Raw genomic sequence first — 23604 nt, 5'->3', positions numbered from 1 at the left:
TCGGGAAATGGGTCATGGGTCGCTAAGAACACGAAGACCACTCAAGAGAATCAAACCTTCATTTCTATATGATATTGAACTCAGAATTCGACATATAATATACCAAATCGATCATAAAAATGTTATCTATAACATGGTATCATCAAAACACAACAATCATGATGTTTTGGATTTTCTAGAAAATTAAAGAATTAATTTGAATTATGAAAAATAATCCGAATTTTGAAGTTGGTTCTGCACTAAATATGATGAGTGTTTTGGAAAGGTGGTGACGAGAGCTTCGGTTTGAGTACAAGAGCGTTTCAGACGGAGTACGATAAGGCCTCCAAATTTCAGTTTAATTCTCAAGAACACGAAGAACATTCAAAAACTTAATCCGAAAATCAAACAGCCTTTTGAGCATGTTATGGAACTCGAAATTCAACATATGATATATGAAATTGAATGGCAAGAGAAGATGTACAACATACAATCAACAAATCAGACAAACCGAATCGTTTACGAAAATTCATATTTTTACTAAATAGTTCAAATTTTTGTAAAAATTATAAAAACATACCGATGAAATCTGGGACGTTATGGAAAATATTCATAATAATCAAATTAGGTTAGGAAGGAGTTTTCCGAAGAGTTTCAAGTTGTAAAAACGTAAAAATGGTTGAAGTTGGACGATTTCCGGTTATATAAAATAGTTTATAATTACTCAAAAATATTATTTATTAAATTTATAAATTCTTTATAAAATCATGTAACAACATATAAATTACCAGAAAAATATCAAAATTATCTATACTTTATTATGGACATATAAAAATCAAAGTACTCAAATTTTACCCCATATAAACATCCAAACATCAATTTCAATTACTAGATAATTCACCAAAATTCACATAATAATTATTTATTGATAAAAATAATTACACGATGTATCCCATATATTACCAAACAAATTCAATTTACCGATATCAATAAGAAATTTTGAAAATAATACTTTTAGGTAACTATTTTCAGAAATTAACAAGGATCGATACAACACTTAACAATTAGCACATTACCATTTAGTAACACAAACTCGTCAAGTATGAATAAAATATCCACCATTTTACTCCTTCCAAATTAGAAGATCACATAAACATATTAAAAATAATAATTATAATTCTGAAAAATACGGGATATCACAATTGATGTTTTAATTTTTCTAAAAAAATTATCATGAATGATTCAATAGTACAAATGTCAAGATCTATGTATTTTAGTGATATAACAAAAATTTAGAAAAAATAAATGTATTTGATTTGCTATTTAAACGACCAATAAACGTATTTAGTTTGTTATTTTAACTGTCAACCAGTAGTTTGACCAGTACTTCTTACTAGTGTTTAGTCCCATATTGATGTTTTGATTTTTAAAAAAATATTTAAGAATGATCCAACCGTATGTATGTCAAGATTTATATATATTAGGTCCAAAAGGTACATACAGAGGGAGGTGATGCATGGTCTTCCTTTTCTAAAATTAATTACACCGGAATATCAAAATTAAAACGAATTAAACACACAAAGATATTCTGGGTAAATATTCTTTTTATTCAAAAATATAAATACTCGGAGGATTGCTTACAACTCCAAATACAAAGATCTGAAGCAACAAATATAAAAAGAACCAAAGCAATAAGCTATAAATCTAGGGCCCTTCCCCCTGCTCCTTCGCCGCCTTCGTGACTTCTTCAACCGCCTTCTTGGCTTCCGCCTTCATCCACTTCCTCTCAAGGAGAGCCTCCATGGAAGACACTGAAAATAAAACAAGTAAAAAATTTTAGACGAAGCAGGGGAAATAAGAGCAGTTCAAACAAGAATCTTATAAAAAGCATAAAGAAACGAAGGAGAAAGATTCGTTACCCCCACCCCACAAACCGTAGAGCCAATCCTGGCTCCGGTAATTGTCAGAGGTCAGCTTCTCCATGTTGGCATCTACCAAGTGGGTGTACAAGTCCTTCTCGTCATCACTCAGATTCGGCATGAGGAGCTTCGAAGGATCGTCTTCCCTCCAGTTAGAGAGTTGGGCTAGCTTCGGCCCACTGATATAATACCATTGGGTATGGATTATTTTGTTATTTGAATTGGTCGACATCCAGTCTGGCCGACCAGCCCTGCGGGTGGTGGTATAAAATCCCGGACTCTTCGGGTTTCGCCGAAAATCTTAGTGGTACCAGAAGAGCCTGGTCAACGGCTTCACCCCCGCTTGAAGGCACCTGTTCTGGTAGAAGTTTATGTGGATGAACCCGTTCGGGTCTATCTGTCCCAAAGCGATCCCCATTTGGAAACAAGAGATGACAAAGGATCTGCAACAGCGGGACTTGGAACCCGCATTTAAACGATGCCTCAAAAATGACGACGACATGGTCGCCATAACCCCGCGGTACTCCAGGAGTGTCATAAATCCTTTCCCCCTCTGCGGCATGGTACAACCAGTAATCCCCACGGAGAACTTTGTACTCGTCATACATCGCTTCTACCCTCGCCTTCGCCAACTCTAACCTATTGTTGATTGTCGGGAAGGAAGCGACAGAACTAAACAAGTCTTGCCCATCCCCTCGGGCTGAGAAGTTGAGGTTCCCTCTAACGTGTTCGTTCGGTTCATGTCCCTGTATTTAAAATAAGGAGACATGTTAGTCCATGTACTCGGGAAAAGAAAATAGATAAAAGACACAAAAAAGGACCGAGTACATATCCAAATACCGACCGAACAAAGAAAAGGATCTGTCCGAGGTCGGCTCCCGAAGGGTGTTCTAAGACAAGATCTTCCCCAAGAAAGTTCTTGCCCCTAAACACCTTGCAGGCCATCTTTAACCCCACCGGACGAAGAAAGGAGGCACCTAGGGTCAGCTCCCGAAGGATGTTCTAAAGCAAAATCTCCCTGAAGAGAGTTCTTGCCCGGAAACACTTCGCATGCCCTCTTTAAACCCCGTTAGGGCCTCCAAAAAAGAAAAAGAAAGAAAGAAGACAACAAAACGCATAAGGACTTCAAAAAAAGGAGCACAATAGAAAGGAATAACAAAAGAACTGCGAAATAGAGACATGCAAACATTTAAATCCCAAAGACATGCAAATCAAAATAAGAAAAATCCAGGATCTTACTAATTTCGAGATGTTGCTGGAGAGGTATGGGATGGTCTGGAAACACTGAATTTATGTTGCCCGTCTTGACAAAGTTCTGCCTTCAAGAAATGCGTTTTTGTAAGTACTTTTTGAGAGTGTTTTTGCAAACTTGGTTGAAGATATGCAAGAAAGAAACCATTCAGGTATATATAGGCCTCCAAGGAAACCTTTGGGTGCAAAAACTGAATGGGAGCCAAAAGGACGGATTTAAGAAACTTTTAAAATCAAGGGCCACGATTGAAATGGTTGGGATTCAAGGGCCACGACGAAGTCACGGTTATCAATGATGGGACAACTGTCTTCCTTAATTAAAACCCGTCTCCCACGACGTAGCCACGTGGACGGACAAGGAATTAGGACGATAGAAGGAAAGTTCCCCAGGATTTTCCACCCCAAAATGGGCCAAGATCGATGTCTCTCACCCGACCGAAGGTACATCCGTCAGACATGGACATGTTAGCCATTGGCCCAACAAGGCCCAATGAACGAAGGCCCATTAAACAACCACGCTATTGGGCCGAAGGCCCAACAGGACCACATACCCAAGCCCACAAAGCTCATAGGTCAAGGTCCATTACTCTTCCAACCGTTGGGATTGGGCAAACATAACGCCCCATTTTCACTTCTCTTCATTATTAGGATGTAACGGGCGAACATTGATGACAAATTCGGGTATAAAACCCGTGGGAAAGAAAGACATAAGACATTCATTCTCTCACACTCTCTACTTTTTTGTATTTCCAAACACCCATTCTACATCCAGATTCTTATTCTCACACCGGAGGTGAATTGGGGGGACAATCCCTCGCATTCTCTTCCTTTTCAGGTAGCAGCCGAAAGCAATTTATCGGTGGCCGAAGGCCGTTCTTACAGGACGAATGATTCTGGGCGTACCAATATCATTCCTCAACGACTTTCTTTCGATTAACTTCAAGCCTTCGAAACTCATTCTACTCTCCCTATTCTCTTGCCTTCGAAGTCTTTGCAAATTACGGCTACTCCTTCCAACTTCACAATTCAATACACTTTCATTACTAATCCCGATATATATCTTTCTTCTGTTTTTGCAATGCATGGGATTAAACATATGTTTCAAATGCTCGTATAGTTTCAAGTCTAGGGTTTGTATGTATCAAGTCGATTCAAATACTAAAAGAATATACTGTACACTACTCAAGCTCCTAGGTTCGAACCCCGCCAACGTCAAATATTTATATTATTATTATACAATACTAAAACTCTCAGGTTCAAACCCCGCCAACAACAAATATTTAGATTATTATTTATACACTACTCAAGATTCAGGTTTAAATCCCGCCAACAACAAATATTTATATTATTATTTATAAATTTGAATTTTTTGAAAAATATTTATAAATGATCTAACCGTACGGATATTAAGATCGATATATTTTAGTATTATAATAAAAATTTTAGAAAAAAATAAACATATTTGATTTGACCAGAATTTTTAGAAACTTGTGTTCGGCTCGGCTTAGTTTATAAAAAAAAACTTGATTAGATTCGATTAATAAAAAGTCGGCCCGAATCGGCGGAGCACTATAAAGAGATAAGGGAAAGAGTTTACTGCCCCCTCAGGGCCCAATATATAATTCGCTCTCTATATAGTATTTATTAGAGATGCACAAAAAACACGAGCCCGAAAATCTGGTCCGGCCCGATCCGGTCAAAGCCCGGTCAAGCCCGGCCCGGTCAAAGCCCGGCCCGGTCCCGGCCCGGGCTTCGGGCCTCGACGGGCCCTATATTTTTAGGCAAAGCCCGGTCCAGCCCGGCCCAGTTAAAAGTCCGGGCTTCGACCCGGCCCGGCCCGATTAAAAGCCCGAAAAAGCCCGGTTATAATCTGATTATTCTAATATATTTTCTTATATATTTATAAATTCACATTTACAATACATATAAATAATACTTTAAACAAATATATATTTACATATTTGTGATTAATAATATTATTTATATACTTCATTGCATAAATAATGAAAGAATATATAATAAGTACACTATATATATTTGGATATCACTGTCTATTTGGATATCATGTTATCATAACAATGATATCATTGTTATCATTGTTATCATAACAATGATAAAATATATCATATAAACATGTTTATTTTTTGCCGAACTTAAATGTTTTCAACGAAGTAATGTTTTCCTAAAATATTCCATGTAAACTAATACATTTTTACGATGATCTAGTTGCCAACACATGTATTCTTCGGAATCTCTAATAATACTAGATCCGATTTAAATTAGAAAAAAGCCCGGCCCGATCCTACCCGGCCCGAAAAAAAGCCCGGTTAGGCCCGCCTCGAGGGCCCAAACGGGCTTTGAAATTTCCGGAAAGCCCGGCCCGGCCCGGTCAAAGTCAAAGTCCGAAAAGCCCGACCCGATCAAAGCCCGGGTTTTTTAAGGCCCGGTCAAGGCCCGACCCGGTGGGCCTTTTGTGCATCTCTAGTATTTATATAGTCTTTTTTTTTACGAAAAGCTGGGATATTATTACGAATTTAGATCCAAAGAAATACAATGAAGAATCGAACTAGGAACATTACTCCTATCGAAACTACGGCCTGACAAATAATATGATTCCCTAGCTAACTGGTGAGCAACCATATTAGCAGACCGTTTGACAAAGAACAAGCTAATGTTGTTTAAATGTTGTAAAGTACAGCGGCAATCTTCAATGATCAAACCCAAATACGACCTCATCGGAACTTTACTCCTGATTGCCTGCACCATTACAAGGCAATCTGATTCCACTTCTGTGTCGTGCCAACCCCTGTCATCCATCCAACTGAGTGCCTCTTTGAAGGCCATGGCTTCAGCTACAATCGGAGGTACCAAGCACGGCTGAAACTTTGTTGTAGCTTCAATTAAATCCCCATTAGAATCTCTGGCCACTAAACCGAAACCAATCCCATCCCGATCTTCAAAAACTGCCGCATCAACTGAAATCTTGACTTTGTTTGGCTGGGGCTTAACCCAAATAGTTGCTCCATCTCCTTCAGAGTGAGGCTGGAGAGGAGTAGTAAAGAATCTTCCTTGGGTTGTTTTCCATTGTGCAAGATACTGCTTTGCTGCTGCAACTGTTCTATTAATCTTCGTAGTTTTTTGGTTCCAGACCAGATCGTTCCTTGAGCGCCACAAGGACCAGCATAAAGTGACAACTTCTCCATACTTGCTGCTAGGAGTCGTGTCGAAAATGAGTGATAACCAGGACCTGAAACAGCCATCCTCTCGGGGTTGAATCCCTGGAAGCAGAATAGACCAACACTGTTTTGCATAAGGACAAGTAACTAAACAATGCATAATAGATTCGACCTGAATTTGGCAGGTTGGACATGTGTTCTGAACTAGAACTCGTTTTAGCTGAAGTTGAGTTAAAGTTGGAAGACAGTCCGATAAAACACGCCAAACCAGATTTAGGACTTTAGGTGGAGCTCGAATACTCCACAGAATTTGCCAGATCTTATCATTATCCTCCGCTTGCTCAGAATTCCTTTGCGACTGAAGAAGCTTATAAGCAGATTATACTGAATACATGCCTGAATTTTCAGGGCTCCAATACAAGCTATCCTCCTGGCTCGAATTAGAGATCGGAATAGCCAGCACACAGCTTTGGTCCCTCTCATTGAGCACATCAGACACCACTTCCAAATCCCACTCTTTCATACCAACCTTCATGAGAGAAGCAACCACCTGATTCTGCAGAGGTTGTGAGTCTGAAGTAATAAATGGGTTCACCTCTGTTAGAAGCCATGGTTGACCGAGAATCTGGATATGTTGTCCATCACCAACGCGCCATCTAGTACCATCAATAAGGAGTTGTTTTGCCTCTAATAAACTTCGCCAAATGAAGCTGGGATTATGGCCTAACTCAACTTGAAACACATCAACAGTGGCAAAATACTTGGCTTTATAGAGTCTAGAAACCAGGCTAGTTGGGTTTGTGACTAATCTCCACAATTGTTTGCCCAACATCGCAACATTAAAATCACGAAAATGTCTAAAGCCCATTCCACCTGCATTTTTGCTTTTTGCCAATCTGTCCCAACTCATCCAGTGTAATTTAGAGTTATTTACCTGACTCGAATTCCACCAGAACTTCGATAAGCATTTTTCAATATTCCTTGTAATCTCCAGTGGCAACAAGAAAACATTCATTGCATATATTGGCAGTGTTTGAGCCACATGCTTAATTAGAATCTCCTTTCCAGAACGCGAGATATAATTGCCATCCCAAGTTCTTATTTTCGAGTTGACCCTGTCTTTTAAGTACCCCAACAAAGCAGATTTATTCTTACCAATAATGTTAGGTAACCCAAGATAGGTTGAGTGCTCAGTTGCTTCCAGCATTTGCAAAATTTGACCCACAGGCTCCTTGTTATATTGTAGCACATTAGAGCTGTAAAACACCGTAGACTTGGACTTATTCACTTGCTGACCAGTAGCCCTTTCATATATTCCTAGCAATTCACGCATCTTCAATGCTTCCTCCGGAGTAGCTTTACAGAATAAATATGAATCATCAGCAAACAACATATGGCTGATAACAGGAGCTTTCCTACAGATTTTGACTCTATTAATCCACTTCTTAGCCTCATACTTTCTCAACAGTGCAGATAAGCCTTCAGTACAAATGATGAAGAGATAGGGGGACAGCGGGTCACCCTGTCTAAGTCCGCGAGAAGGCTGGATTGGATGCAATTCATATTCACCATGATTGATTGAATAGACAACTGTGGTCACACATTTAAGAACAAGATGAACCCACCACTGCGAAAAGCCCATTTTCAGGAGAATTGCACGCAAGAACCCCCATTCTATACGGTCATATGCCTTACTCATGTCGAGTTTCAAGGCCATGTACCCGTCTTTACCAGTTCGTTTCCCTTTCAAATAGTGCATAATTTCGTATGAGATCATAACATTATCAGAAATAAGCCGATTAGGAACGAATGCACTTTGAGTATCTGTCACCACATAATCGAGTAATCCCTTCATTCTATTTGACATGACCTTGGTGATAAGTTTCATGAGAACGTTGCAAAGCGCTATTGGCCTTAGATCACCAACCACCATAGGATTTTTCTTCTTCGGAATTAAAACGATGTTAGTATCATTCAGCCCATCTACTATATCACCTGTGACAAAAAAATGTTTTACCATCTTATATACATCTTTCCCAACGATGTTCCAATGTTTTTGAAAAAATGCCCGGGTCATCCCATCGGGCCCTGGGGCTTTGTCAGGATGCATTTGGAACATTGCAAATTTCACTTCTTCGCGTGTCACTTCTTTGGACAGCTCACTATTATGATCATAAAACAGAGTCTGGGGTATACAATCCACAACCTCATCATAATCCACCTGTGTTAGATGCGCATCATCATCAGAATTAGAATGATGTTGAATGCCATTATAGCAACCCTAGGTCTAATGCTTTTTAGCACCTCAGCACCGTTCGTTCCCTCCTCCAACGCCACCGCAACTCCACCGCCATCAACCGCAGTTGTTTCTCATCCAACATCTGATCTAACCCCTGCAATTATACCTTCCGAGTATTCCGCACTGCCTCCTTCCTTCTATGAAGACGAACTTCATAACATTTTTCGAGCCTTGTTAGACCATGATTTCACTCTTTGGGGACTCTTATTAGCGGGACATTCTACCAGACCCGTGTTGCCTGACCAGGCCACATTGTTTGTTCCCCTCAATGCCGCAATGATTGGTCTTCGATACGGGATTGAAATTGATCATGATGATATTCTCTATCATATCATTCCTCAACGACTCTCTTTCGATCAACTTCGAGCCTTCGAAACTCTTTCTAATCTCCCTACTCTCCTGCATTCGAAGACTTTGCAAATTACGGCTACTCCTTCCAACTTCACAATTCAATACACTTCTATTACTGATCCCGATATATATCTCTCTTCTGTTTTTGCGGTGCATGGGATTGAACACGTGTTTCAAATGCCCATTTAGTTTCAAGTCTAGGGTTAGGGTTTGTATGTATCAAGTTTGTACTTAATTGTTAGGATTTGTAAACAGATTAATTGAATTGAACTGTTGTTTCGGTTTTACGTTAATTGTTTTTGTAATTACATGTATTCTGCTTTAATTTCTTATTATCTTTTTGATTGGAATGTAAATTGTGATCTCTGCACTATGCTTGAATTAGTTTGTAAACCACGGCTTTTATAATTCTAAGTTTGATTATATGTAGTAAGAAGTTTGTAAATCGAGTATTTTGTATTATGTAGTGGTAGTAGCTTTTAAAATTCTTAGTTTGTAGTGGTAATATTTTCGTTGCACTGGGGTTATATCGACGCTGTTTTACTGTGTACTCTACATCTTTGGTATGAGTTTCTTTAATAAGTTTGTTCACATACTTAAAGTAATTTGTATATCCTCTTGGACCAATTCAATTGTCGCTGTAGAGGTCTATAAACATGTTTTGATGAGTTTGATCGGTATGTAACAAATATGTGGTTGTGGAAGTTGTCAATTCTTACCACATCCTGGCTATGGAAGTTCAGTTATCTATGTAATGTATATATGATACAAGGACAGACAGGTGACTGCTGTGGCAAACCCAAGATTGAAGAATCGATGTTCTTGAACTTTCAGTATCTCCGCAATGTCTTCTTCAGATTACTGAGGTGTTTTATAATATGCTCATGCTACTTGTACTTGTCAATTTTTTGACATTTAATAATTTGGCCTTGATTTTCATTTGTTGTTGCTTATCTATGTGTATTACATATGTGGTAGAAGGTTATAGGTCAAGTGATTCAGCTTGTCATGGTAGATCTGGATTTACTCAAAGAACTGCCCTATTGTCAGTCACACTAATCTCTCTCTCTCTCTCTCTCTCTCTCTCTAAATTTTGTCATTGCATATGTTTTCCTCTTTATTATGAATGAACTAGCCCTATCTTAATGTCTGCAACAATGCAATGTATTGTGCTAGATTTTGTTAAGACTAGAACCTTCACAAATTTGCTCCTTGGCCCATATATATCCTCTGATTGATCTGAACTGTATCTTATTTATCCTTGACTTTGCCTTGTAATTGCGCTCTTTTCATGAATATCTAGTTTAGGAAATATATAATATGAACTGAAGCTTTTCACGTTAACATTACATTCAGATGCAAAGATGTAGTAGTTATGTTCATAGATAACACACATACATGGTTGAAGGATATTACAACTCTACAGTCATAGGTTAACCAATAGCTGACACTGTATGGTTTCTCAGAGTATAGTGCAACAAGGTCTATATCCAACAGGCCAGAGAAGGCTCTAAGGTCCTAAGACCAACTCGGTCCACCAGGTGAACACTCATGAACAAGACCTGTTACATATTTGCTCCTAGACCAGTATATCTTCTCTGTTTGATCTGCGCTCTATCTTTTTAAATATGATTTACTTCTCTTCCTGTTTGCACAAACAGGGTTGGGACCATACAACAACGCCTAGGTCTAAAAACCGAGAAACCTGTTTTTCTTGCTGGGCCTTTGAAGGTCGATCTACTTATGGTTTATCAAGTTTATTACACTTCTGTTTTTGTAAAGTGCAACTCCATGTACTTTTTAATGTGCTTACATTATTATAAGAAACTGGCTCTCTCTACTTGTCCTCTGAATTCTTTACATACTGGGGCTGGGTTATAAGTGAATAATATTATTAAGTTTGTTTGGTAGGGTAACATAGATACCTGGGTTGGGTTATATGTGAATGACATTTTGTTTCCTGATGTAAATCCTGCTCATTATCTTCAGGAAGTAATAAATTCAGATGTTACCTGTCTCACTTGCATATTAAGATGTATAACCTGTTTAAATTAACAACTGAATAAGTTTCCTCGGAATTAATTTTTACTACTTTGTCTTAATCTTAATCCTAAGTTACCATTTCCAGATTACAGTACTTGGCAACAAATTAGCCTGCATGCTAGCTTTTGCTTATATTTTGTATTCTTAAACAATTTCCCAAGTATATTGTTTTCGATGTTCCATCAAACATCATCACTGATTGTTTTTACAGAACTTCTACAAAATCAGGACCTTTTTTGTGTGCTGGTGTTTCAGTTTACTGTAACCTGATTATTAATTCAACATTAATGAACTTCCAGATCACCTATGTTGTGGTCTCTGTAGTATGCTCAATGTTGTGGCGGACAAGGAAGGTGTTGGAGCAGCAGTTTTAGTTGGTTCCTGTCCAGTTAGTGTTTATGGAGCTGAATGCTGGCAGTTAGAGATGGGATAATTGACATTTTGCATAATGAATGACTGCAACAATGCAATTTGCAATGCTTTTTGTTTTTCTGATAATTAACTTAGGTGGTCTAGAAGTACTACATGAACCAGAACCGGAAAAGATACTGATCAGACCTCGGGTTGGCATGGATAATGCATTTCCGGGCATGTCAACACATTATGGAGATTTGCGATTGCTTGTACAGGGAGGAGGTCCGGAAGTAGTAGATTGGCTTTGTGAATCTGAACAGCAAAACCCCGTGCAACTGATATAGTAACTGAATTAGAAATGATCATAGCAAACAGTTTGCTGCAAAGTTCTAGCAGGTTCTACATTTGCAGCTCTGAACAGATGTTCTGGTACTCGAATTATTATGCAAAAAAAACAAATATAATAGAAAACAACCTATGCAAACATAAAAACAGACCCCAAATTTTAATCAATCCTCAACTAAAATAAATCATAAACTGATGTAGAATTGTCCAAATAAGTTCATATAGCTACTTAAATATAGTTCTATGCAGATCATAAACTTCGGAAGATCTTTATTGATATCCAGCTTCAATGCATTCTTAATGTCTGCCATGATGGTGGTGGTGGTGGTGGTGGTGATGGTGAATGCATCTGCGTATGCCGTGCTCGCGGTGAGGGGCACATCCATTTCTACCATGACGGTGGTGGTGGTGGGCGCAACCAATTCGATTGTCGTGGTGGCAGCGAACCAAGTCATTCCTTGAATAAAAATAAAATTGCACATTCAAAGAATCAAAAACATATCTTAACTAGTAATTAGAAAAAAATAGTACGCTAGACAAGAATCTGCTGTCTTCCGAAAATTTAAAGAATTACACATTATTTTTACCAACAGTTTTAACTTTTGCCCTTAGAGATGCTCTAAATCAACAACGTACCTTAAGCGCATAAAAGGATTGGCAAAAGCAGCGTGACGGCGATTTGGATTACGGAGTTCCCAATCACGGATAAGATGACCACCAATCATTTTACCAGTCATAATATTAACTATCTCCGCCCTGTATCCCGATCTAGCTAAATTGTGGAGCACCAAATTTATGTCCACTGGTTTCGCGATTTCTACTATTCCTTCTGACGAAACTCTCGATACGTAGCGAGTGCCTGCATAAAAAGTTACAAGGGAGATGGTCATGAACAATAGAGCATACCACAGTGATGTACGGAAACTTTCCGCTACGCGCTAAAAACGTTTGTCCCAGATCGGACCCCTGACATGAGCTTAAATATTAACAAAAAAAAAGTTAAATACACCACACGCACCGCAAAAAGAATGTAAAATTTGCACCACCATCCTTCTGTCTGTTTCACAATGTGCATTCATTATTTGAAGAACATAACCCTGAAATCAATCACATAAAACCGAATAAATAATCACACCGTCGTTTGTACTATGTACTAAAACAGCGACAACAAACTACTTCCTCCGTCCCGATTTTCTTGTCCACTGTTTCCATTATTGCTTGTTATAAAATTTCATTAAAATCATCGAAAAACCAAATTTAAAACAGAAACGAGAATTCGTATCGGAAGAACATAACCCTGAAATCCATAACATAAAACCGAATAAATAATCACACCCTCATTTGTGCTATGTACTAAAACAAACAACAACAAACTACTTCCTCCGTCCCGATTTTCTTGTCCACTGTTTCCATTATTGCTCGTTATAAAATTTCATCAAAAAAATACAGGAAAACCAAAATTAAACAGAAACGAGAATTCGTATAGGAAGAACAAATATATATTACCTGGACTGGACGGGGATCCATAAGAAATCAGCAAAGTCTGACAAAGAAATCAAAAACTTCTTCTTACTTGGATAATGGTTTTGTTCTTTGCTTCAGGGGATGTAAATAACAATTTATAGACCATCAGTTGCATAAATTATGCTTCATTTGTATGGTAATTAAAGTTACCGAATTAATAATTTGACATCCAATTAACCGGGACAATGGGGGATACTTTAGAGGGATGTTACTTTATAAAAAAATTGGGTTGCATAAAATTTGTGGCCTTATATATGGTAATTTTTTGATTTAATTGTGCAATGATTCTGCAAATCAAGCTTCAAAAACAAAAAGATTCTGCATATCAAGCTTAAGAAAAAGATATTCATATTATCTTGAAATCTCGCAATAATATGTTGATACTGTTAAGTTGCAGGAAATTGCTGAAATATGGAAGTAAGGACACGGTGCGGGAGTGCGAGCGCGGAATATATGAATTCGACATATATAATAATACTAGTTTACTGTCCGTACGATGCACAAGTCTTGATTAATATTTATATATATTTTTAATTCTATTTTATATAATTTTATTAAAATTTTATATAAATAAATAAATACTAAATAATAATTATATTATAATTTCAAGTTAGGCTGAGATCTTATTGATAAATAATAATATTAATGTTTGTTGTTAAGTGAGATTTGAATTTAAAAACTTATATGTATCTTTATATATAATATAAATGTTTTTTTTAATGGGATTCAAATCTGAGAACTTATATGTATCTTTATAAATAATAATGAAAATGTTTGTTCTTGACGGGATTCGAACCTGAGAACTTGTGGAGTGTATTTTTTTAGTATTTGGATCTAACGGCTTTGATTATTTGATAAGAAGATCTGACGGTTGTGATGGAAAAATAATAACCAAAATGAGGGGTTAACCAAACTACAAATTATACATCATTCCGGCTATTATAGTATAGTATAGATATAGTATAGATGTATGGTACTTGCGAATATTGATAATGAATTTTATTTATGTTCAAAGTGAATGTCTAGTAGGGGTGTACGCGGTTCGGATCGGATTGGTTTTGGGGTAAAAGTCGAACCAAACCGCGAAGAGCGGTTTTTGAAAATTGTCCGCGTCAATTGCGTTTGCGAATTTGCGGTTATTGCGGATCGGTTTGCGGTTCAACCACTTATTTTAAAATAATTAATAATTTGCAAAAAAAATAAATTCGAAATATTAATAAATTCAAATTTATGTTACGTGATAAATTTACATTCAAAAATAAAATACAAACTAATACTCCGTGTGGAGCAAGTAAATTAAAAACATACAAAAATATGGAGACGGGAGAAAAAAAAAGAAAAAATAATACATGTTAGATTACATTTTCCATTTGTTTGGTTATATATCTTATAATGATTGTGAATCTTATGCACGAAATCTTAACATTAATATAAGATTAGTTAATAAATGTGTATACTTATTAATTTATATGATATCAACTACATTTTTGGAAATATATTTTATTATAAATATATGTTGCGAGTTGCGGGTTGCGGTTGCGATTTTGCGATTTTTAAGAATTTAAAACTGCATCCAAACCGCGAATGAGCTGTTTTTAAAATTTATATCCACAACCAACCCGCGTTTCGCGATTATCCGCAAAATACGGTTCGGTTGCGAGCGGTTGAGCGGTTGAGCGGTTCGTCTGTACACCCCTAATGTCTAGTATAAGTGGTTGAAAGCCTCACTTTAGATTTAAAGGTGTTGTGTTCAATACCCAACACCAACTAAATTGTGCCGATGGGAGTCTTGAATAGGAGTGGTATATGTGGATGACTTGGTATTATTTTTTAAAAAAATCTTGATTTATTAATTATTTTGTTATATTATAATTTGAATTATTAAAATTAATTTTGAAAGTATTTGATTTCTTACAAAAGAGCTAAGAAAGAACTTGAGTGCAATTATAAATTAAGTTGAATAATAATTCATAGAGTTTGTAGTTATATTATATACATGATTTAATATTTTTATTAAAATTATATTTGTTTGAATTTTATTTTGGAAGTTGTTAACATACTTTTTAAGAAGGTGTTAATCAACCGACCAAACGAAACCATGTTTCGCTTATAATAGTATAGTATAGATGGGCATGCGGGTGCGGAAGGATATACGGGAAAAATAAACAAAAAAATCATACATATTTTTTGTTTAACATAGTAAACCTACTAACTAGACCAAAAATTACATGAAAAATAAATCAAATTCATCATTAATCTAAAATATAAAAAATACAAGTTAATGTAAAAAAGAGTGCGATAATAAATAATTTTATAGTAACTAATATACATGAATACTTAATTTTGGAAATTTAATTTGTTAAAATAGATTTTGACTAAAAAATTTAAAGATAAAAAACTGATATTAGTATCGTGAAAAAATTCGTGTGTCCTATATGGAAATACATGTGTCCGAGTGTCCGACACGGGGACTCGACATGCAACCCAACTGTCCCTGTTTCTTGACTAAAATATGAGAAATAAAAAAAATTAGGGTCATCAAAACAGTTTTTAAAACCGTTCGCAAAATATTGATGCGTAAGGTGAATATTTGATAACCATCCGGATAATGAGACGAGATCCATATGCATTCGAAAAACTTTATATGTATTTTTGTTAATGAACGAGAATCGAAGTCAAGCCCTTATTATTTTTGTCAATGAACGAGAATCGAAAAATGTAATACATATTGATAGACAATATAAGGTAGAAAGGGCCGGTGTTAATTATTAGTGGTCAAAACAAATCCCAACCGACATTCCCGCTAAAGAATGCCCTGTTAATTTCCCTAAAGCACAAATTTCAGACACAGGAAAAAGAAAGAGAGAAAGAGAACTTTCCTGTGTTCCTCTTCCTCTCTTTCCATTTTCTGATCTTTTCATTCTCAATCTTTTGATTCTAACTGGTGATTCATGTATTTCTGGTATGTTTCATTCTTTTTTTACAAGTTTTTCACCATTTTTATGTTTCTTGGCCTATGTTATGCTGCTTTTTTTTGTAATTTTGAATAGCTAGATAACTTGGAACAATATACATTGTGTACTAGGAATTTTTAGGTGGTTAAGTTTTGTTGATATTCATTGTTGATGCATTTGCTTATCATTCAATTAGATGGACCTATAATGATTGTTAGTATTCATAAAAACGACGAAAACAACTTCTCTGTTTCTAGGATTAGGCGCGAGAATATGTACATTTTGTTCTCTTCCAGGCCCTGGTTTGGACTGATGTTTCAAATTCTCGGAAAAATGTAAAAGTTATTGATGTGAAGATGATTTGAGGGTAGAGATTTTTTTTTTTTTGGTTTGTCGGATAAATGAGGCTTATAGTGGAATATCTTATAGGGTGAACATTTGATGCTGGAATAGAAAATCGCAGGATTGAAAAAGAGCTCACTTTCGGTTCATGGTGTTCTGATAATAACTTCTGAGGTATCTCTGTAAGAGCGTGCCCTTGATTTGAAGCATGTTTTGCTGTGGAGGCGCAGAAGAGGAGAGCCTCGGAGGTCCACCTGCAAATCAATATACTGCGCCTCCTAGAGGGGGATCTGCATTAGGTGGCGGAGGTAATATATAACCTCTTTTATCTGGTCTTTCGTCTTCAAATATCTTTTTTTCCAAAATTTAAGAAAGACTTCGTATTTTTTGTTCCAGACTCTTGATGCATTATTTTAAGTCTTGATGCATTATTTACCCTCTCCAGAATGTTTCTTACCATTTGTTCATTTGATCTAACAAAGAAATATCTGATCAAGTTATAATGTCAACTTCGGGATTCATAAATTAGGTAGTAATCGAGGGGAACCAAGGGGTTCTGCAGCCATAAGAGGTGGAGCTCATCAGAAAGTTTTACCTATTGAAATACCAGCTCTATCATTGGATGAGCTGAATAAGATAACCAGTAACTTTGGAACAAAAGCTTTGATTGGAGAAGGTTCATATGGACGGGTTTTCTGTGGAAAGTTGAGCGATGGAACAACTGCTGCGATTAAGAAGCTTGATACTAGCTCTTCCCAGGAGCCAGACTCTGACTCTGACTTTGCAGCCCAGGCACATTCTAAGAACATCTTTCGTAGTTGTGATAAGAAGTGGTTAAACTTCTTATATCAATTTAACTTTGCTACTTTTGTTTTGCATCTTGCAGCTGTCCATGGTGTCCAGACTCAAGAATGATCATTTTACGCAGATGATTGGCTATTGCTTAGAGTCCAACAACAGGATCTTGGTATATCAGTATGCAAAAATGGGATCTCTGCATGATGTACTACATGGTATGTCAAGGCTTTATTGTAGAAAATTTTGTTTCAAAAACAGCAGCTTATAGTTGGTTATTACACTGGTATAGGGAGGAAGGGTGTACAAGGGGCAGAACCTGGTCCAGTTCTTAGTTGGAACCAAAGAGTTAAAATTGCTTATGGTGCAGCAAGAGGCCTCGAGTTTCTACATGAAAAGGTTCAGCCTCCTATTGTTCATCGTGATGTCAGATCCAGCAATGTCCTTCTGTTTGATGATTTTGTAGCCAAGATTGCCGATTTTAGTTTAACAAGTCAGTCATCCGACACAGCTGCTCGTCTGCATTCAACTAGAGTACTGGGAACATTCGGCTATCATGCTCCAGAGTATGACCTTTTCTTTGTCGTTTGAATGTACAGTTATATTGTTTAAAGATCAGTGTTCGGACTTCAGCGTAAGTTTTAGATCATCAACTAGCAAGTTTGCTTATGTGGTATAACTCTAAATGAAAATCTGTAGAGTTTCAAATTAGAAGCTTAGCAATGCAAGAAAAATATACAATTATGAGCTCTGGAAATAAGGCTTTCACTAGTTATGCAAGTAACTCAGCCGTTTATGAGGTGATTGTCTTATAAATGTCTTGTGGATCTGGTTCAGGTATGCCATGACAGGGCAGGTAACTCATAAAAGTGATGTTTACAGTTTCGGAGTGGTTCTTCTTGAGCTTTTGACAGGAAGGAAGCCAGTGGATCACACAATGCCCAAAGGACAACAGAGTCTTGTTACTTGGGTACATATTTCTTTACTCTAGTCTAGAAAAACTCCCACCATTACACATATCTGCAGATTTATAACATGCAGTCATTTTGATCTGTAGGCAACTCCGAGATTGAGTGAAGACAAAGTGAAGCAATGTGTGGATCCCAAGCTAGAGAATGATTACCCACCAAAGGCCATTGCCAAGGTTTCCTTATACATCCTCATTTGTACACTTTTTCTGTTGAAAATTATCCCAAACTAGGGGTGTAAACGAGTCAAACTGTACGTGAGCTACTCGAGTTCGGCTCGTAAAAAAATTCGAATTTGGCTTGAAAATAATCGAGCCGAGCTCGAGCTCGAGCTTTTCGAATTTTTAACCGAGCCGAGCTCGAGCTTCAAATTATTCGGCTCGTAAGGTTCGCTAGCCTTATCGAGCCTCTATTATTTTTATTTATTTTTATTATAAATATAACCTTATCGAGTCTCTATTATTTTTATTTATTTTTATTATAAATATATTTCTATGTAAATTTTAATATTTATTATATATTATTTGTTTTTATCGAGTCGAACTTGAGCCGAACTCGAGTCGAACCGATCATGTTTCAATTTTTTTGTTAATATTTAGTGAATTAATTCGAGCTTTCGAGTCGAACTCGAGCCTACCGAACCTTTTACGAGCCAAGTTTCGAACTTAAAATTAAAGGCTCGATCGAGATCGAACTCGAGCTCGAGCTCGAGCCTGAACTATTTTAATCGAGCTGAGCCTGTGCCTGAACTATTTTAATTGAGCTCGAGCCTAGCCTGACAGTATTCGGCTCGGCTTGATTACCCCACTATCCCAAACCAGTTAAAAGTTATATCTGGCTCTGGCCATTGCTAAAAGTTTTCATCATTTGACTCTAACTCACCCCGAGAATTTCTTAGAACAGATACTTAAGGATATAAGCCATATTAGTCGCAACAACTGGTTTGGGAAACATTGAGGTTCCACAGAATATCAGATATGACACTAGCTTATAAGTTTTGTGCATGAACTGAACCTAGTTAGCACTTTAAACTGGTTGTCTTCTTCCTTTCTTACCATATTGTCAAGCTTATCACCAAGGTCAGTAATTGCAATTGTCTTTTCTTTTAATCCTTTCAGATGGCAGCAGTTGCAGCACTATGTGTCCAATATGAAGCTGACTTCCGGCCAAATATGACGATCGTCGTCAAGGCTTTACAACCACTTTTGAACTCCAAGCCAGCAGGTCCAGAACCTCATGCATAGAGAGTGTATACTACCCATATTTGTGTAATTTATAGAAGTTTCTAATCCGAAACTGACATCTTTACTGCTTTTGTATACAAAGTCTGGCGTAGTTACCCTATTACAAATTACATTCCAGGATGCTTCCATTTTGTTGCAACAGCATTTTTGCGTTAGATAGCTCAGATATCTCTCGAAAAACACTAAAAATATGGAACACGGTTTTTGACACTACATTGTATCGAAATAATGCCTTCAAGAAAAACGTATCTGCAGAGAATCAGCTGGTTTCTGATATTTAAAGAAGACATAACATCAAGGTTGCTAACTTGCTAGGGTTTTGAACCATAACACAACTGATAGGTGTTCAAACCACGACATGAGCGATAAAAGATAGACATTTTAGAATTGCACAAAGTTTATACATATTCTTACAAATTTGTTATAGCAGAAAGTTCAAAAACATCAATTCCTGACATGACCTCCTTTGTAATGCATTTCTTCTCTTTCCTTTAATGAAACATTGCTCCCGACTTCTTAAAGACACTGTAATGGTGCACTTGTACACTCAAAAAGACACAGGTATATAGTTCTTCACCAAATTATCTCTTGATAATCTAGATAAACTCGGACAAACAAGTTCTCGCTCTTAAATTTCTTGCTCCATGTTCCGACTACGTGTTCTCGTGCAACAGAAGAAATGATTTTTTTTAGGTAACCCGTGCACATAATAAATGTTAGAACACAGAGCAACAATTCGAAATGTTATAAGTATTGAGAAATCTTTCCCGATTGTGCAATCCCCAAATGTAACATTCGTATCATTACTCTGTACCTCTAGTCCCCTATAAGACTGACTCCCTAAATGTAACATTCGTATCATTACTCTGTACCTCTAGTCCCCTATAAGACATGTAACATTAGTATCATTACTCCGTACCTCTAGTCCCCTATAAGACAGACTTCTGTTAAAAGGATCGTCCATATAAAATCTTTTTGTGACTGTCAAAACGTATGAGTTCTAGTTCTGCATAGATATCAATTCATCAGCGCCGCATTTTTTTATCTCAGCAACTAGCATGTTGCTGGAAACTGATAAAATGTTACAACACTGACGACGAGGTGCCTTCATCTGCAATGGAAAGAACAGAAGCACACAATCAGCACATATGATAGGAAGTAAAATCAGACATAAATATAATTTCAACATAGTATAACCTGTTCAGGATCAAGATATAGTGTATGAGAGATAATTCTGATGCTTTTCAAATTCTGTATAATGTCAGGTTCTGAGCAAACACCGAAATTGTGCCTTAAATAGTCGGTATAAACACCACTTTTAAATGGGGTAACACTATTTAGGAAATAGACAGCGGGTCTTTTGCAAGGGTCACGGAAATATTCTCTTGTGTTGAACATATAATGGCTGGAGGAAGTATCTTTACCCCTTCTCCATGGTCTAAATGTTCTCTGTACAGGAAGAAGGTCTGGAAGGAGCACATTGGCTTCATGAACCTGAACAGCATAACCCCAAGCAACTGATACAGTCAGTGAGTTAGAACGATCATAGCAAACAGTTTGCTGCAAAGTTCTGGCAGGATCTACATTTGCAGCTTTGAACAGATGTTCTAGCGCTTGAATCTGGTTCATTTTTGGGAAAATTGGATCAATGGCATCAAAGTGATGGAGTGAGAGGAGAGGTGATAACGGATGCGATGTAAGCATTCCAAACAGATCTCCCCGGACATCAACCTTGCAAAAATAACGCACAACTAATCAATCCAAATTATTAATGCAACTGTATCCGGTACTTCCATTAATCAGAGGTCCTTCGGAATGATAACATAATCCAATATATAAGGTCCTTCAGAGTATGATCATATAATCAAATATACCATATATACAATATTACAATGTAAAACAACACCAGGTCGAGCATTAAACAAATCTTGCGTTAGATGATAAGCAACTAACGTAGGATCATGTCCTAACACTCTGCCAAAAGTAAACTGTCAAAGTACATGTAACTCTATTGTTTTTTCACACTTTCAGTTTTAATTAGGAATGACAAAGTCTAACACGCCCCATTATCAACTCATTTTAGAACTCAATTAGTCCGAATTTAACTTTGTTCTTGTGTTAGATAATAAACCTAATTAATAACATGATGGCCATTTAATCAATCCGAATATGACCCAAAAATGAATGCTTATTAAAATTATATCTCTTAAAACTTATAAATTCATTTTTTTCATCAAATTTTAGCAAGTTTAGGTACCAAATTTACACATTCCGAAAATGATCCAAGAACTAAAAGTACCTCCCCTAATTTAAAACAAAAATCGAATACACTACTAAGACAAGCAATGCCATGATAACAAAATGTACCTGATGAAATCCCGGCTCACGAGTCAACTCAACACCAAGCTCAATCAAGCAAGAATAAATTCTCGAATCACTCCCATACAAATGAGAATACCTCACAAGACACGAATCTAAAACCCTAGCTAAAACCCTCCCTAAACCATAACTAATCGCAAATCCTCCCCCACCAAACCCCATACCAAATGCATACTTATCATTTTGTTCGAAACTCTCCGAATTACTCCCAATATAATACCACTTCTCATGATCATACTTCCCTAAACATTTCACCAAATTATCGACAAAAAAGACCGTATCATCATCTCCAAACACGAACCACCTCACATCACTCTCATTCAATTCAACAGCTTCCTTAACAATCCTAGCAACACGAATAGCGGAGCGAAAGCCCTTAGGAAACGTATAAGCAAAAGAATCAGTAGGTGCCGAGACACGAACTTGAGGAACACCACTAAAAACGTTTGATATTTTATGATCAACAAAAATGAATGCACGAGTAGTATTAGGATTGTACCACAGACGAATGTAAGGGATGCGTTTCGGGAGGGAAGTTGAAGAAGAGGCTATGGAGAAGAGGAGGTGGGGTAGGGTGGTGGGGTCTACTTGAGGGTGGGGTAGGGTTGCGGTGGTGGGGTCCAGGTGGGTGGTGATGTGGTTGAGATGGAGAAAGAGGAGGAGGAGAATAAAAGTGAGGAGAAGAGAATCTTTGATTGTACTTGGGTTTCTCAAGATTCTCCTGAATGAGATTCTCACCATTTTTGTACTTGTAATAATAATAGATACATAGGATAGATTATAGATACAATTGAGTTGTAAAGAGAGACAGAGATACAGAAAAGTACTGTTGTGTTCGAGTACTAGGTTGTTTTTGTAATGAGTACTGGATTTGGCCCATGATGATATGTGTAATGGGCTGGGTTGAGTATCAGATATGGGCTAGTATCAGATATTTATGGTCTTGGACTAGGTGCGAAATGACAGCTCAGATTAAAAATAATTTATTACTCTATATTTGTTTAAACATGTTCTTCCAATTATTTACATTTCAAATTTTTGTAAAAATATTAAGTTTTTATAATTTTTAAAATAATTATATTCCTACTTTTCTCCACTATACCCACTTTATACATATAATATTAATCGGTCCCACCACTTTACTTATTTTTTTATTAACTTTTTCTTAAACTCCGTGTCCAACCAAAATATATTTTAAAACATTAAGATTTCTTAACTGAAAAACATTGAGAGTTGGAGACTGTAAATTTTTCATGATAAGGAAATACATTTTATTCTACTTACAAATTAATAGAAAAAAAATTATTATATCATACTGCGATCCTAAAAAATACTCCCTCCGTCCCTTTCAATTGTTTATATTTTTTTAGAGTGTCTGACACGTATTTTAAGGTGCATATAAAGTATAGTTCCGTAACATTTTTTTACAATTTTGTTTTTCTGAATAAAAATTAAAACATTCAACTTTTATTCAAAAAAAGAAAATTGTAAAAATAAGTTATATAACTATACTTTTTATGCACTGTGTCAGACACTTCCTCATAAATGTAAACAATTGGAAGGGACTGAGGGAGTAAGATTCTAGAATATTTTCTTATGCATTTCAATCAATATTTTTGTAATTTTAAAATTTCGTGTAGAAAGATTTTTACATTTTTACAAAATAATAAAAATTAAAATT

The 23604-nt window shown here is 36.6% G+C and overlaps 3 protein-coding genes across 4 annotated transcripts; 1 reads left to right on the top strand and 2 right to left on the bottom strand.

Moving 5' to 3' along the window:
• Positions 1–12014: 12014 nt before the first annotated feature.
• On the bottom strand, positions 12015–13545 carry LOC141684174 (uncharacterized). The gene is made up of 4 exons (XM_074489016.1): positions 13224–13545; positions 12736–12814; positions 12354–12576; positions 12015–12174 (listed from the first exon to the last, which is right to left on the bottom strand). The coding sequence occupies exons 1-4, from the start codon at positions 13242–13244 to the stop codon at positions 12015–12017; spliced, it is 483 nt and encodes a 160-aa protein (XP_074345117.1). The 5' UTR covers positions 13245–13545.
• A 2505-nt stretch (positions 13546–16050) lies between these two features.
• LOC141706700 (putative protein kinase At2g41970) lies at positions 16051–19683 on the top strand. 2 transcript variants are annotated; one of them, XM_074509499.1, is made up of 8 exons: positions 16051–16203; positions 16625–16845; positions 17067–17329; positions 17424–17550; positions 17625–17898; positions 18170–18302; positions 18390–18476; positions 19419–19683. In XM_074509499.1, the coding sequence occupies exons 2-8, from the start codon at positions 16746–16748 to the stop codon at positions 19542–19544; spliced, it is 1110 nt and encodes a 369-aa protein (XP_074365600.1). In that variant the 5' UTR covers positions 16051–16203; positions 16625–16745; the 3' UTR covers positions 19545–19683. The 2 variants fall into 2 exon arrangements, with proteins under 2 accessions (XP_074365600.1, XP_074365601.1); XM_074509500.1 differs by having other exon boundaries at positions 16081–16203; positions 16659–16845.
• A 109-nt stretch (positions 19684–19792) lies between these two features.
• On the bottom strand, positions 19793–22749 carry LOC141706699 (uncharacterized). The gene is made up of 3 exons (XM_074509498.1): positions 21912–22749; positions 20742–21275; positions 19793–20655 (listed from the first exon to the last, which is right to left on the bottom strand). Exons 1-3 carry the CDS (start codon positions 22662–22664, stop codon positions 20545–20547), a joined length of 1398 nt encoding a protein of 465 aa, XP_074365599.1. The 5' UTR covers positions 22665–22749; the 3' UTR covers positions 19793–20544.
• Between the last annotated feature and the right edge of the window lie 855 nt (positions 22750–23604).

The sequence above is a fragment of the Apium graveolens genome, chromosome 2, assembly GCF_009905375.1.
Source record: "Apium graveolens cultivar Ventura chromosome 2, ASM990537v1, whole genome shotgun sequence".
Taxonomy (NCBI): domain Eukaryota; kingdom Viridiplantae; phylum Streptophyta; class Magnoliopsida; order Apiales; family Apiaceae; genus Apium; species Apium graveolens.
Note: the sequence above shows the minus strand (reverse complement) of the source record. Positions and strands in the feature narration are given on the sequence as shown.